The 15,557-nt window shown below is 40.9% G+C and overlaps 1 protein-coding gene across 1 annotated transcript in view; it reads right to left on the bottom strand.

The window, feature by feature from the left end:
* Positions 1-8,646, bottom strand: part of RFX7 (regulatory factor X7) — a 115,292-nt gene extending 106,646 nt beyond the window's left edge. The window contains exons 1-2 of the mRNA XM_028147800.2: positions 8,460-8,646; positions 8,115-8,280 (exon numbers count right to left, since the gene is read on the bottom strand). Of these exons, the coding sequence (XP_028003601.1) occupies positions 8,115-8,275 (161 nt within the window). The 5' untranslated portion in view covers positions 8,276-8,280; positions 8,460-8,646. The remainder of the gene's footprint in view (positions 1-8,114; positions 8,281-8,459) is intronic.
* Positions 8,647-15,557: the final 6,911 nt, after the last annotated feature.

Genomic DNA, 15,557 nt, shown 5'->3' with positions numbered 1-15,557 from the left:
TATTACTTTTTAATTTTCCTATGCCTGTATATAGTAGATATCAAAATACGATGTACTGAATTCAGTTTTCCTTGACCTCTATCTTCTGTAAATTCAGTATTAGTCTTTGACCTTTTCATCTCACTTCTTTAAAATGTGTGTGTACAGAATTTGGCCACACACTCCTTGCTAATATCTCCTCCTTCAGAAAAAGGGATTAAGCATTTACTAATCTGACAGTTAATTTTTTAGATCACACTGCATAAATCTAATGACTGCAATCAAATTAGGGAAGTGATTCACTTACTACATCAACTAAAGCATCTTATTCAAATAAATTTCCCAAATTCCCAGAAATACCAACTTTACTCCAAGCCAGATGTCACTGAAGTGATACTCTTGTCTAATTAAATTTTTTAAATTTCATATATACTGCAAAAAAAACAATGGCAAATTCTTGGCTATGCCACAATATTTTATTGTCATATTATAAATTACTTATTATGTAGTGATTGCTTTGTTTCAGGCATATGCAGTCCCTGAATTCCTATGAACTTTACATATTAGAAATGTTTACATAGGGAATATTTCATTAATTCAGTAAAAATTCACTAAAATAGACTCATCTTAGGTAAGGCCAGTCTAAACTCCTAGAAAAAAATTAATTTATACAACTCAGGTCATGTTCCCTGCGAGTTCCGAAAGTTTCATTGAAGGGTAGCACATGAGCTGGATCTTCAAGTTAGACACTTTATATCAGTAGAAAAAAGAGAAAGGTTTTTTAAGGTAGCAGGTAAAGAGACCAGCATATAATTAGAGAATCAAGATAATGAAAGCAAAGAAAAAGGGTTATGGAAAGTGCAAACTGAAGTAGCCACTTCATACAGTAATCCCCTATTCTCATCCTGTAGCTACTTGGCAGTATCAAGTGACCAAAGTAGGAAAGTCATAAAAAAAAGAATACAAGTAGAAAAATGTCTGTATCTTAAATTTAGGTATCCTAAATATAAACACGATAGCCCTAGGGCAGTGATGGGCAACCTTTTGAGCTTGGTGTGTCAAACTTCGCCAAAAAACTGAGCATAACTCGGGTAGTGTGTCACTTTGAGGAAAAAACTAACTCCAAGACTCTAGTCGCAAATGTTTCATCCTCAGGAGCAGCAAATGTTTCATCCTTGGCATGCGGCCACGTGTCATCAGAAATGGCTATGCGTGTCATAGGTTCGCCATCACTGCCCTAGGGACTAATACCCTCTAAGATAACCAATAGTTCCGATGCTGTACCTATAACAGAACTCAAATTCTAAAAATTACCGATTTCAGAAAGAAAGGGGAAGATAATTGTAGGGCATATGTACTACCATCACTTCCTATTCCCATGCCCTTGGTAAGCATCACTAATTAATCAATTTAGCATTCAAATTCAAGTGAATTTGCTAATTCTTTGTTGGAATGAGTAACAAAGTACCTTTTGCCACATGAACCCTTGCTATCCAAACCCAGATTATGAATAAATTCTGTTAAAAAAAAAATATATATATATATTTATATATATTTGATAAGGCTATTTGGAGGAGATGGTATTTCACACCATATGGATTCTTATCTTCCAAAATTCTAAGACATAACAGATTTCAATCTGTCACTCTGACCTCTCACGCTTTGAATTCAAAAACTAAATAGAGATTCAAGTAGCAAAGAATATATGTATGCTTTCAGTTTGTTTTATGATATGACAAATACAAAACATCACCTCCCACACAATGTTTTGTAATGTATATAGGAGTTACCAAAATAGATGCCTGATAGAGGTACTGTGTGCATAATTAACCAAACCTCATTGTTTCTATTTCCTCTTATAAATTGGAGGCACATAGCCATGAAACAGAAAAAAGTAAATGTCTCAAGAAAAAAATAATACATTTTAGTTTTTAATCCTGTGGGTTAAAGTTAGGTGTTAACTATCTTAATCTCATAGTCAGCAATCAAGTGCATTAAGGCTTCAGAGCTTATTGTTCCTTATTTACTATCCTGCCCAAGGCAGGAAGATTCTTCTTCCTACTGCTCCATGCTGCGCATCTTTAACCTGAACTCTTAGAACCCTTGAGAAAGCAGAAGAGAAAGAAACTAGATACAGAAAGACTGATGAAAAGGGAGGCACTGGATAAGAGTGGTCTAGTTTTGTCGGAGATATGGAGTAGTAACCACCTTATTGTCTTGTTCTTAAAGAATACTCTGTCACAACTACACATTAAAACGTCTACCCTAGCCTGAATTATTCTGAAAAGAATATACACCTTTCTTATTTACATAACCAAATTTACAATATAATATTCATCACTGCCTTAAAAATATTAAATCATTACTATAGAAAAAAGTTCCTGTATGAGGTGTTTGTAAGAATTGAGCACCAGTTTATAAACAAATCAAGCACACAAAAACCCCCACCCAACCCCCCAGTGCAATCTCTCAACTAGCAACTAGTATAATTCCCAACAACAGGGATACCGCATAGCCTTACATACATTATTTTTGTATAATCAGCAACAACTCCTAACCTTAAATGAAATACATGCCCAATAAATATTTGCAGACTGAATTTCACATAAAAGAACTCTTGCACAAGGTAACAATAAGTGAATAGTCTTCAGATAGTCTTCTAGAGCTAAAACCCAGGGAAGGCTGACAAATCCTAATAATCCATCCATTGAAAATGTTCTGCTGATTGCATATGTGTAGTTAATGCTGTTAGTATTCACTGTGCTTATGGTATGCTTTATTATTGTTGTCAATATTTATTTAGTAACAAGAATCATAATTTAACCTAAAGGAACTTTCAAGGTCATCTAATATGAACCTTTCATTTTCTAGACAAGGAAACTAAGGTCTATTTTTTCCACAATTAACACTCTGGCACTTGTCACCTCCTTCCCTGGTTCCCTAACTGAATAAAAGAGATATTTTATTGCACATTTTTGCTTAGGTTAATATTACAAATGAATGGACATTCCTCAAATGCCAGTCTCTAGCATAGTACTTCATATATAGCAGGTACTCAGGCGAGTACTTACACAATGATCTTGCACAAAGTGCTCAAATTTGAGTAAATGTCAACGTTTATTTTAATTATTTTCATCTGAACACTTTTAATGTGGAACATTATTTTCTAATATCAAAGGTGACTAGACGTAAGTTTTTATTCAAAGCATGTTTCACAACAAATGAGACACTTCTGTTTCTTCTACCACTGTGAAGCTCATTTCCCCCAATACGACCAAAAACTAACAGTGATATAGAAACTAAATCAGTTCTGTACATAACATCAGTTCTGTCATTAAAGACAACTCCCAATAGGGAAAGCAAATTGGTCAATTATTTATGCAAACATACATAAAAACACACACACACACACACACACACACACACACGTTGCCTAAGCTAAACAAGGCCAGAAAGTCAAGGGGCTTGAAATTGCTTAACTTGCCTTTCTGGTCAATAGAGCAGACAATTTCATCAGTTCAAATCATAGAGGAGAACAGGAACTGCCTTCTTTCTGGAATCAGAAACACTTAGTGTTGGGATGCAACCATCACAGCTGGCCTCAATACAGACAAGCAAAAAGCACCTTAAGTCTTTGGTGCGCTTGATATGTAAGACAGACTGAGCTCAGGGCAGATAGCATGTCAACCAATTAATGGAAAATATATGAAAGCCAGTGGATGTACTCGTCAGTCTCTAACTTTAAAGTAAAATGAAGATCATGGGCTACGGTTAAAGTAAACTCTACAGTTAGGAGCTTTACAGTAAATGTTTCCCACTGCAGTTGAAGGAAATATAACTGTTTCTCAGACAGAGTTAATAAACTGCCTGACCCAGAACAAGGACAAAACTACTAACTTCTAGGACAGGGGACAGAAATTAAAACTAATATGGAATCACTATGTAAACCTTAGGATCACCATACTTTGCTCACTGTAACTGAGAAATAAGAAAGTTAAACAAAATTGCTCAACTTGGGATTAAATTAGAATTTAGATAACATCCCAAGTGGTCCACATATGTAATTCTACTTTGATTATAGTTGTAAATCTAAAATGTTCCAGATTCAGAAATCTATATGACTTACAAGACTGAATACACACAAGGAGCTCTGGTCCCTGCAATGTTTCCAGGGTCTGATCATGAATCAGAGGAATTTTACTTGTCATTCAATTTCACTCTTATTAAGTGGGGAGAACAATGACACAGCTTCTAAGACTGTTTTAAGAAATGGTTTACAAGGCCTTACTTGAAAATAAAATTACATAAATAAAAACAATAATTAATAACCACTAATTCTTTTAAGAATCCCTGAATTTGTTTGTTGAATAAATACAGTATTAGAACATTATCTACAATAAAACATCAGGATTCTTTTGAAATTCTAGGAAAAGGTTTGTAGTCTACACATTATAGCGTAATTGCAAATATGTTAATCGCTCCTACCCATGTAGTTATGATTATTCTTAAAAATATTAACAGGCAGAATAGAATGCAAAAGTCATTTTTTCTATTCTATTTTTTCCACAGCAATTTTATTCTATCAGGGTTTCAAGTAAAACTGCTTTAAAACACAAAGAAAAACACTTAGTAAATTTTTGTTTGTTTGTTTAAACTAAGTAGAAAAACAACAACACCTATTAAGACACTTGGAGATAAGAGGAAAGAAGAACTTGCCGTGGTATTCTTTTTTTTAGATAACTAAAGAGGGGTGCAATGTTAAGTTAAAGAAGTTTGCAGTGGGATTAGGTTGTGGTTTTGTTTTAGGTTGTCACTATGAGTATTCATTTACGAAAAGGACACAGGTTACTAGTTTTCTTTTTTTTTTTAAGTTTATATTATAATTCTATTGCTTAGAAAATATACATAACATTTCTTACAGTATATTCAGTATTAAACACAACTCTGCAAATAAATCCCCTTTCAAGCGAGTAGTATAAGTGAGCTGGAGTCTATGGAGTAGGAATGAGGAAGGTCAAGAAAGGTACATGCAGGCTTGGACTTCATTTGAAGATAGTCATAAATATATTAAATATAACACCACTATCAAGTTAGTAGTAGCTTTATTTTCTAGAACTATCTTTAAAATACATATTTCCGATTCTTAAGAAATACAATTTCTGATCCCATTAAGTACCATCATTTCAACTTTGAATACTTAATCTTCTTTTTCAAAGATTAATTTGATGCTTGAAATGATCATGGACATACTTTTGTCAAACAGCACTTTAGTTTAACAAACAAAAACAAATAATTATGAACTGAGATAATAAATAACTCTATTGTCCAGCTAACGGCCTACATCGCCTACTATATTTATATTTGCAGAATAGGAGAACAAGTATAGACATGTTTGTGATCTGCAAGTCCAATATACTCTGGAATCAACCTAAATGCAAAACTCATTTAACAATTTCTGCTTAATGTAATTTTAAATTGTCATTAGTAATGTTAGGCTGTTTCTGTTTAATGTAATTTTAAATTCTCATTAGTAATGTTACCAAAGATTGATATAGGAAGCAACAAAACGGATAATCTCTCAGATTATCAGGTGATAAAAAAATTGGTAAAGCATTGTTCTTCAAGAAATGTAAAATGAGATACCTAAAGAATTGCAATCTTATCTATTAAAAGATTTTAATTTAACATATATATAAGGTATCCCAAAAATTTTATACATACACTTTGAATAATTATGACAGTGTTTATTAAAGGAAATTTCATTTTCAAAATTGAGTTATCAGCTATTAAAGTTCATATACTTTTTTTAGGACACCCTATTTCATAGATGGTATTGAAGGTATTTCACTTTTAAATGTCTTTATATAGTTACCTGATAAATCTATAAATCCAGTCTTGTGAAACATCGGATATGAGACTATACATTAAATATATTCCCTAATGTTGTTTATGATCACTAATGTTTTTACAAAGTTTTAAATATAATATAAACAATTTTTGCAAATAGGATTTCTAAAGTTGAAAATTAAATGCCAGTAAGTGTGCCATTATAATTTAAAAATAAAGATTAAAATTGTACATTTGGAAATTAAAGTGTTTGTTGGCCATTACTTTTCCAGAGCAAGTACCAAAAACACAAGTGCCCTATGTTTCAGGACAGGATTTCTCACATTAAAGTCAGTGCAGTTAAATTGTAATGGATGTGTAAACATAAATTATCAATGAAAGAATTATTAAATCACATGATTTACCAAAAAGAGCCTCCACTATCATTATTATTCAAACACTTCAGTCAGTTATCTATACAACTTACTCTTATTTTTAAAATACTATAAAATGAAGGTTCCTTTTCCCCTATTGCTCTCATAATAAGTCAAAATATACATTACTAATTCAACTTTTTAAATATGTCTTTCTTAAAAGATTTTAGTCTTTTTAATTTGGGTGCCCCTTACCTGAATGAAAAAACCAAAGTGCTTATTCAATTTAATGATGATTTCAGGGACACTTAAGTTACATCAAGTAACTTAATGGGGGGGGGGGCACTCTGGTTTCTGGTGAGCAGAAGCTTAACCATCTCTTCCTGTAAATTACAGCTTTAATAGGAAGCTGAGGGTATCCATTGAAGAATAAAGCATTCTCTCTCTCTCTCTCTCTCTCTCTCTCTCTCTCTCTCTCTCTCACACACACACACACACACACTCACACATAGAGTACACACACATTACTATTTTTCTGACCTATTCAAGTTGCCACAACATGACTATTGTCAAAGTAAAAAAAAATTACCTTTAAAGCATTTAAACTTCATTTTAAAATTAAAACTGAAAGCAAGATACACAGCTGCCCACTACTCTAGAATAAAACTATTAAAGCCTGCACTGACCTACTTCATATTAGCATCATGCCAATATGGATGTGCACCAGGAAAATAATAAAAATTACTATATAACAAAGCTTAATTTTGTATTTTAGAAATTGTCACTGTTTTCAAATGTGTAAATATTGTACTGCAATGTCAGTTATTTTATGATACATTTCTTCTTAAATTGCAATATAAAAGGAGTTTTGATATTTCAGTAGTCATATTCAATGATGGACATGCAAGATTTCATTTTTAAAATCAGAGCTTTTTTTATACCACATTTAATTCTATTTTAAAAGTTCTATTAAAAGTAGCCTCTTACACCAAATTCCAAATACTGCTTTCCATTTTTAAAATAGCACTACACTTTTTTTTTAAATGTCAGTTTTTAAAAATGCAAGTTCATGTTCAAAGAGTATTTGCAATGGCTCTAAAAGGATAGACTTAACTCGGTGTACTTAATTATTAAAAGGCTGGCACCAGTCTTTCAGAGTTTAATCTAATGCGGAAATATTGGAAATTCTCATATAAAAAAAAGTACAGGAATATAGCAAAGGGTATTTTATCTATGGTTTCTAAAAAAGGCACACGAAATGGTAAAACATTTATTTTAAATTAAAGACATATTTTTAAATTAAAAAATCATTTTACAGTGAAAACTACCACCTTAAAAAAAAAAACACAAAAAAACATCTTATACTAAAGAAGCCTTTTCTTCACAATCAATGCAAAGAATAAACTCCCTGGAAGAGAAATTTAATCTCTGAATAAAGAAAGCAAAAACATTCAGAAACAGCAGCTAAACCAGCTGAAAGGAAGAGACAGACACGTTAGGTTTTGTGCTGCCTATTAATATTCTTACGCACAATGTCTGTTTGGTGAGAATTCACCATGCACTGCTTCCTCCCTGTATGACTGCAACAAGGAGTAAACACATTTCACGCTCCCCAGTCCCAAATTCATGCTATCATCATGCAAGATGACTTAATGTCGACCCCTATTCCGTTGACACAGAAGTGAAAACCACAAATAATGTGTTTATCATCCCTCCCCACCGAGGAGCGGGTCCAGGCACTCGGGGGCCGAGCAGACCCAGGGCGGGGGCACGTTGCCCACCCCTCCGCAGGCCCTATCCCGAGGCAGCTGACCCTGGGTCCCCACGTTCAATGGATGCAGCAGCCGCTCCCCCGCTCCCCGCCCGCCGCCCCCACCCCCTTTGCAGCAGCAATGTGCCCGGGCTGTTTCACCCCGCGATGGTGGATCCTCTTACCAGATGGAGTTCTTGATCTCGTGTTGCAGCGCGCTGGCCTCTGTCCCTGGCAGCCCAGGCACAAGGGCTGGCAGAGCCACCCCCGGGTTGGGGGTGCCGGGGGGAAGCTGCTGATGGGCATCAGGCTGCTGTGGCGGCGGCTGTTGTTGTTCCTCTGCCATCGCTGCTGGAGGGGTGGGAGGGAGGCAGGGGAGATGGGGGCGCGGGGAAGGGTGAGGGGAGAGACGGGGAGGGGAGGTCGAAGGGGGAGAGGAGGAGGAGGAGGGGGGAGGGGACCAGGAGGAGGAGGGAAGAGGAGGAGGAGGAGGAGGAGGAGGAAGGAAGCTGGATAAGCTAGGCCTTTACCCCAGGGCTCGAGTGAGTCGCTTTTGCCTGCCGCCTGGGGGACATCACCGGGGAGACCGAGGAGCTCCTGACGGCTGGGGCGCTTCACCGCGGGAGAGGCATGGCGGCGCCCCTCAGCCCCCCGCCGCCGCCTCCTCTCGTCAGCGGCCGCGGCTTGGGGGGTGGTGAGGAGGGGGCGTCAGAAGACGAGGTGTGTGTGGGGGGGGGCAGGGCTCCCCCAAATCCAAGGAGAATGGTTGCGCAGGGACTTCACGGCCTGGCCTTCCTTTCCTGCCCCTGGGGCTTTCTACTCCGGGAGCCCCGCGCGGCTGCAGCCCCAGGCTCCGCTCCACGCCACTCCCCAAGCCGCCGCCGCCGCCGCCGCCGCCGCCGCCGCTCGCTCCCGGCCCCGCCGCCGCGCGGCCGCCGCTGCGCTGCCAGCCCGGAGGCAGCCCGTGCGCGCAGCCGCACTGCGGCCCGGCGCAGACGGCAAAACACCTACCGCTCGGCCGGGCGGGGGGCGGGGGGGGCGTGGACCCGTGTGTGCGGGTGACCCGGCGCGGGCGCGGGGGGCTGGGAGGCGGGGGGGCGCCCGGGTGCGGGGGGCGGGCGCGGGCCAGGCGGGCCCGGAACGCGCGCCGCCGGGCGAGGAGGCCACTGGCCGCGCGGGTGGAGGAGAGCAGGAAAACGTGGGGGAGGTGCCGGCGAGAGAAAGAGGACCCGAGGGAGGAGGAGGAGGAGAAACCAAATTTAATATTTGGCTTGGAAATGGGATATTCCCCCCCCCCGCCCGCCCCCCATCTTCAAAGCAAGGAAAGTCAAATTAATCAACGTGACCCCCCCCCCCCTCCCCGCCACAAGGGAGGATCACTTTCTCCCCGGGCAAATGGAGAGCACGGGAGGGAGCAGGTGATACGCTGACTTTTCGGAAGCCCCCGAAGAAAAACACCCGTTGGAATTAACCACCTTGTAGGTAACTCAGCCCTGAACGGAAATCGCCCGTCAGGAGCGGGGCTGAGGGCTCCTCGGCCGGGCATTCAAAGCCCTCCAAATCTGGCCCCACTTTGGCCGTCCAATCATCGCGGCCTCCAGCCCCCCGCAAGCGCGCCCCGCGCCAATCAGGGGAGTCTCCATGCCATTCTCCACGCGCAGCAGACTCATTCTTCCTTCGTGCCTTTGCCCGTGCTGTTCCCCTCACCTCCCATCTCGCCCCCTTTCCAGCGCTGCCCGCCCTCCTCGGTGCCGCTCTCCAGCCAACCCGGGCTCGAAGGCACCGCTCAAGTCGCGGCTTGTCAGGGTCCCTGGCAGCCAAGGCCCCTGCCTGCCTCTGTCATAAACGCATGTGCTTCTCTCAACATGGAGGCTCAGGCTCCGGCCACAAGCCCCTTCCTTTGGAGCCAGTTGAACCCCTGGTCGCACTCTCTGCCCCTTTCCGCCCCCCCATTCATACTAAGAGAGAGCTTTGCCCACCAAGAGTAAGATTCCCTACCAGAAACAAGCAAGTCCCCTTTAAGAGCAGAATGGGCTTTTCGAGGTGGGGCTGATCAGGGAGGCCTAACCGGCCTGGGGTAGAAGACAACAGCCAAGGCCCCTGGCACCAGATGGAACAGCTGCTAAGCTCACACTGACCTTTCTCTGGGCCCGTGGGTGTTAGGAGCTTTTCAGCTTTTAACTTTTTTTTTTTGACAGTTTCTATCAGGTCTCTACCTGACAAGATTCCCTGGCCACTTTCCTGCTGTGCTTGGACTTTGGGCCATGAGGCTCTGCCACCTTTTAGACTCCTGGTGGGCGGGGAATCTGATTGGCTTGGGTTCCTGGCCTTTGGAGAGCTCAGTTCACTTCCTTGGCCGGAAACCCTCTTACTTTTGCACCACTGTGCACTTAGACGCCACTCCCAGATTCACCCTGAATGCTTGCACATGGTGGGGTTGGGGGAAGGAGGGGGGGTCGAAGGAAGGGAGGGCGGGGGAAGGACACCTGTGTGCAAAAACACAGCTCCTCCATGCAGATTCCAGGCCTCTTGGATTCCTGTGCACCCTGAATACCATTTGCACTAATTGTTGAACACAAACAGGCCCCCTTTTCCATAACCTGTTAGCGTGGCCACTTTAGGAAATATAAAGGTTGTTTATGAATTCATTTGCATATGTACCCTGAGTCCTAGGTAAAGACAGTATTTTCCTGTACCAAATTGATAGACCTGCTGTGCACTAGACAGAAGCTTTGAAGAATAAAAATAGCTAATGTTGAGCACTTTCAGTGTGCCAGACCTAGCACTTTTCATACATTATCATAGTTATTCCTCCCCAAACTGTATATTGCAGGTACTATTCTCCATATTTTACAGATGAAACAGAAGCTTAGGTTAAATAGCATTATTAAAGTTACCCAATTAGTAAATGAAAGAGCCAGGAGTTGAAGCCTGGACGTCTAATTCCAGAACCTGCAAGCCATGGTTATAGTGAAGAATCTTGAATGTATGTATAAGCTCTGTATTCGTGGGGGAGATGAAGGAAGTAAAAAGGCACTGGGGAAAGTTGCCAAGTCTCTCAGATTCTTTTTTTTTTTTTTTTTTTTTTTTTACCTGGCCCGGAGAGAATGATGGCTCTACATTGCCATACCCTGGGAAGGGGAATTCATCCAAGAAAGGTAATGTATCTGAGACCTGCCAGAGGCCTTAAAAAAACGAAGCTGAGAACCAAGACTTTTTTTTTAAAAGTTCGCTACCGGGTGTCACTTAGGCTGGCTTCCTGAGTACAACTTTTGAGTTTTTTATGGGTTCCATAGAAGAACCATGTCACCCCAGCAGCCACTAGAGGGCTCAAGCATAGCTGCAACCCTGAGCTGCCCTCTAGCGGCAGTGCTGAAAAGAGGAGCTTGTTTAGCCTTGGGGGCCTTCAAGGGCCAGCAGCAGATATAGTTGGAGACATCGGGGACTTCTTTAGGTTCCATTGGCAATGAGAGGGGTGGCAGTTAGTTTGGACTGAAGAGATCTTATTGCCAGAATGAGAACCCTTGCAGGGAGGAAAGGGACGGACCCCACTGCTCAGTACCTGGGAGTAGAATGTACGTTTTCTTATAGTCTACAGAGGTGGCTGCAAACACAATTATGCCACTGGAAACCTAAAAGAAAACACGATGAAGTTACCCCAAATCTTGTGTTGGGACTCAGCCAAACCCAGACACCCCGAGGAGAGGTAGCAGCGTAGCCATGTGCTTCTGAAATTGTATGTGCGGCCCTCTGGTGTTGAAACCCTGTACTAAGGTCCTTCAAGGACCCAGAACAAACGGGGTTTATTTTTCTCAGACCTTCAGTTTGACTCAGTGAGAAATAATGGAAAATATTATAGTAAGCATGAATTTTAAGATTGCACTCTAGATTTTGAGCTTATATTTCCCAACCCTGAGGAATAGAAGTCTATTTTCCCTGTAAAAGTGTACTCGGAAATGGAAAATTTTGAGAAACACTGATGCAGTGGGGAAGAAAGACTTCAGTCTTGGAGTCAGAAGACTTGGGAATTCAAACCCTCTGTTTACATCTCTATAAAAATGAAAATAATGACCTACCTCACAGGGTTGTTATGAGGAACATGGAAATTGATATCTAAGCCGCAGGAGTGCTGTACACATGCATATAAAGACAATCTATAAGGTGGCTGGGTTGTGAACACCTCAAAGGTAGTGACTATGTATTTATCCTAGTAGCCCTAGTGCATAATTCTTTACTCCTAGGTGTTTAGTAAATGTTTGTTGAATTCAGTAGTCATCTAATTTTCTTAGCCCAATACATTATACCTCTCCTATGTCTGTAAACCTTGTCTCCTTTATGAAACCGTAAACTTTTTATACTGTCCAGACTATAGCATATACATGTATCCTACATTTAACATGCATAATAGTATTGGGCACAGAAAATATAAAGAAAGAAAGAGTAGGGTACATTCTTTGGAGCAGAGAGACATATTAATATATATTAATTATACAAGATGATGAGCTCTAAAACAGAATTGTGTCTACTAATGCTATAGAGACATAGTGGAGGGAGATACTGGTCCTGCTCGGGGTAAAGGAGCTGTCTGAGAAGGCCTCTTGGCTAGCATCTGAACTGGGTCTCGTTGGGTGAACAGAAGTTCATTTGGCAGAGCACTGAGGGAAGAGAATTTCAGGTCAAGAGCAGCATGAGCACTGCTGTGAAGTCGTGACAGGTCACATGGGATGTGTGAGTAATGCATGGCCCAGTGTTAGCTCTGTGCTCGGATCCTTAGTGAAGTGTATAGGAGAGGGAAAGAACGGGCGGGAGACCATTTTACAGACTTACTCCATATTATTAGTGATGATTGTTCTGACAAAAGATGAGGCCTAAAATAGGTTTTGTCAGTGGTAAATATTGGTTAAGTGCTTAAAGTGTACATTTCATTTTCACAGATTATGGTCATTTACAGATACAGAAAAGATAAGGTTTTACCCTATTCTCCTGTTTTTCCCCTTAAAAATAACAACAAAATGTTTTATCCTTCTCTTTCCCCTTGATCATTACTTCCTCTGCCTTTTTCCATTGCAAACTTTTCCTAGGAGCTGGAAGAGGAATATGTAATCACCTACATGTTATTATTACTTGAGGGAATGAGGAAGGAAGGCTTTCCACCTTCAAAAAAGTGTTTCTTCATATCAGAAAGTAATGGTTAATTTCTTTGGTCTAAGCTGATGGCTTTCAAAATGCATGTAATCCTAGAATTGTGTCTACATTATTTTAATAGCATTAGAAGGAGTGAGGTAGAGAGAATGGGAGAGAGGGCCAATAAAAGAGAAAGTAAGATTACAGAAGAGCTCCCTAACTGGTTTGGCTCAGTGGATAGAGTGTCGGCCTGTGGACTGACGGGTCCCAGGTTTGATTCCGGTCAAGGGCATGTACCTTGGTTGTGGGCACATCCCCAGTGGGGAGTGTGCAGGAGGCAGCTGATCGAAGTTTCTCTCTCATTGATGTTTCTAACTCTCTATCTCTCTCCCTCCTCTCTGTAAAAAAATCAATAAAATCTATTTAAAAAAAAAAAAGATTACAGAAGAAGGACTTAGTCAGTTTGGCTCCGTGGATAGAGCGTTGGCCTGTGGACTGAAGAGTCCAGGGTTCCATTCCGGTCAAGGGCAAATGCCTGGGTTGTGGGCTCGATCCCCAGTGTGGGGCATGCAGGAGGCAGCCAACCAATGGTTCTCTCTCATCATTGACATTTCTATCTCTCTCTCCCTCTCCCTTCCTCTCTGAAATCAATAAAAATATATTAAAATAACAACAACAAAAAGAAACAGTGGTATGTTCAGGCAAAGTATCCTAACTAGGCAAGGCAGCCAGCTGTTTACAACGCTGTCACTACCCGGCTCTTTGGCCCTATCTATACAAGCCGTTCACTCAGGTCCCTTTATTTATCTCTGAGGTTTAACGGGATAAAGTTCTCATAATGTACTTGGCTCTTCAAGTGAAAGATATTATGAAAATGAATGCCAGGTACTGCTTTGATTTCACTTAGAAATTTTCCACTGTTGTTAGAACCACATACATGTTTGTGTTGTGACCTGCAATTCTCTTTTTATTAAAGAAGGTTCAAGTTAATATCATCTGTCTGAATTTTAAAAGAAGTGTTTATTTTTACTTACGGCTAGAAAGGTCCCAAATACAAATTTGATATCTCGGAAATTCAGGCCAGCAGCAGCTGTGAACAGAAGCAGGTAAAGAAAAAGCTTATTTGCCTAACCCTAAAAGTGACAAGGAAAAGGCCCTCAAGCCCTACAATGAGGAAGTCAGCACCAGTGCAGTCTGAACTGGTAAGAGCCTAGTCAAGTTCTGTTATTCCTCAGTTTATTTCAAGGCACTTATTAGTACCTATTATGTACAAATTATCCTGCTGGGACCTCAGAAAGATTTAAAAATAAGTGGTAAACACAGTATTGTTCTAATCTTCAAAAATGTTCATAACCTAATTGGAACACTAGACATATCAGCCCATATATCTTTTTAAAAGTGAAATACAAATACAGGGACAAATAAAAATAAATAAATATGTGACAGGATAATTTATTGGTCTATTAATTTGGTTTATGTCCTTATATTCTTCCTCCCATTCATTCCAAACAGGTTTCAAGGGAGTATTCCTAGGCATTAAAGAAGTTGTCTGACAGGATCTCTCTCTTAGACAACTCCAGTGGGCACCAGTCACATTTTAAATAAAACCTCCTGGACTTCAGCTCCTTAGAATTCAATGTCAGTATTATCCCTGGAGTTGTGCCCAGCAATCTGCCTTCCACGTTCCTTGCTCCCTGAGATTTTGCCAGGAGATTAAGGAGGTAAGAGCATCTGGGAGCAAAGGAGAGAGAGAGAGAGAGAGAGAGAGAGAGAGAGAGAGAGAGAGAGAGAGAGAGAGAAGAGAGAAGAGAGAGAGAGAGAGAGGAAGAGAAGGAAGGAAGGAAGGAAGGAAGGAAGGAAGGAAGGAAGGAAGGAAGGAAGGAAGGAAGGAAGGAAAGAAAGAAAGAAAGAAAGAAAGAAAGAAAGAAAGAAAGAAAGAAAGAAGAAAGAAAGAAAGAAAGAAAAGAAAGAGAGAAAAGAAAAGAAAGGAGGGAGGAAGGGAAGGGGAGGGGGAGAAAGGGAGAAAGGGAGAGAGAGAGAAGGAGGGAGGGAGGGAGGGAGGGAGAGAGAGAGAAGGAAGGGGAGGGTGTGGGTAAATAGAAATGCAGAGAAAGAAAAAAATTCCCCAAACTGGAGCCCTGGCCAGTGTGGCTCAGTTGCTTGGAGGTCCTCCCATTCACCAAAAGGTCTCAGGTTCGATTTCTGGACAGGGTACATGCTCAGATTGCAGGTTTGATCCCCGGTCAGGGTGCATACAGAAGGCAACTGATCGATTGATGTTTCTGTCACATTCTCTCTCTCTCTCTTCTCTCTCTCTCTCTCTCTCTCTCTCTCTCTCTCTCTCTCTCTCAATGTAAGAGTTTTGTCCAAAGAAGAGGTTAATAATTAATTAACAAAATGGTTTCTTTCTTGGAGAATGTAAATATGATAAAGAGAAAGGGTTAGGCAGTTGGCAGTAAGAACAGCAGTTGACACACAAGAGAAGGCAGATCTCAGAAACCATT

This window comes from Eptesicus fuscus, chromosome 5 (assembly GCF_027574615.1).
Source record: "Eptesicus fuscus isolate TK198812 chromosome 5, DD_ASM_mEF_20220401, whole genome shotgun sequence".
NCBI classification, from domain to species: Eukaryota; Metazoa; Chordata; class Mammalia; order Chiroptera; family Vespertilionidae; genus Eptesicus; species Eptesicus fuscus.
Note: the sequence above shows the minus strand (reverse complement) of the source record. Positions and strands in the feature narration are given on the sequence as shown.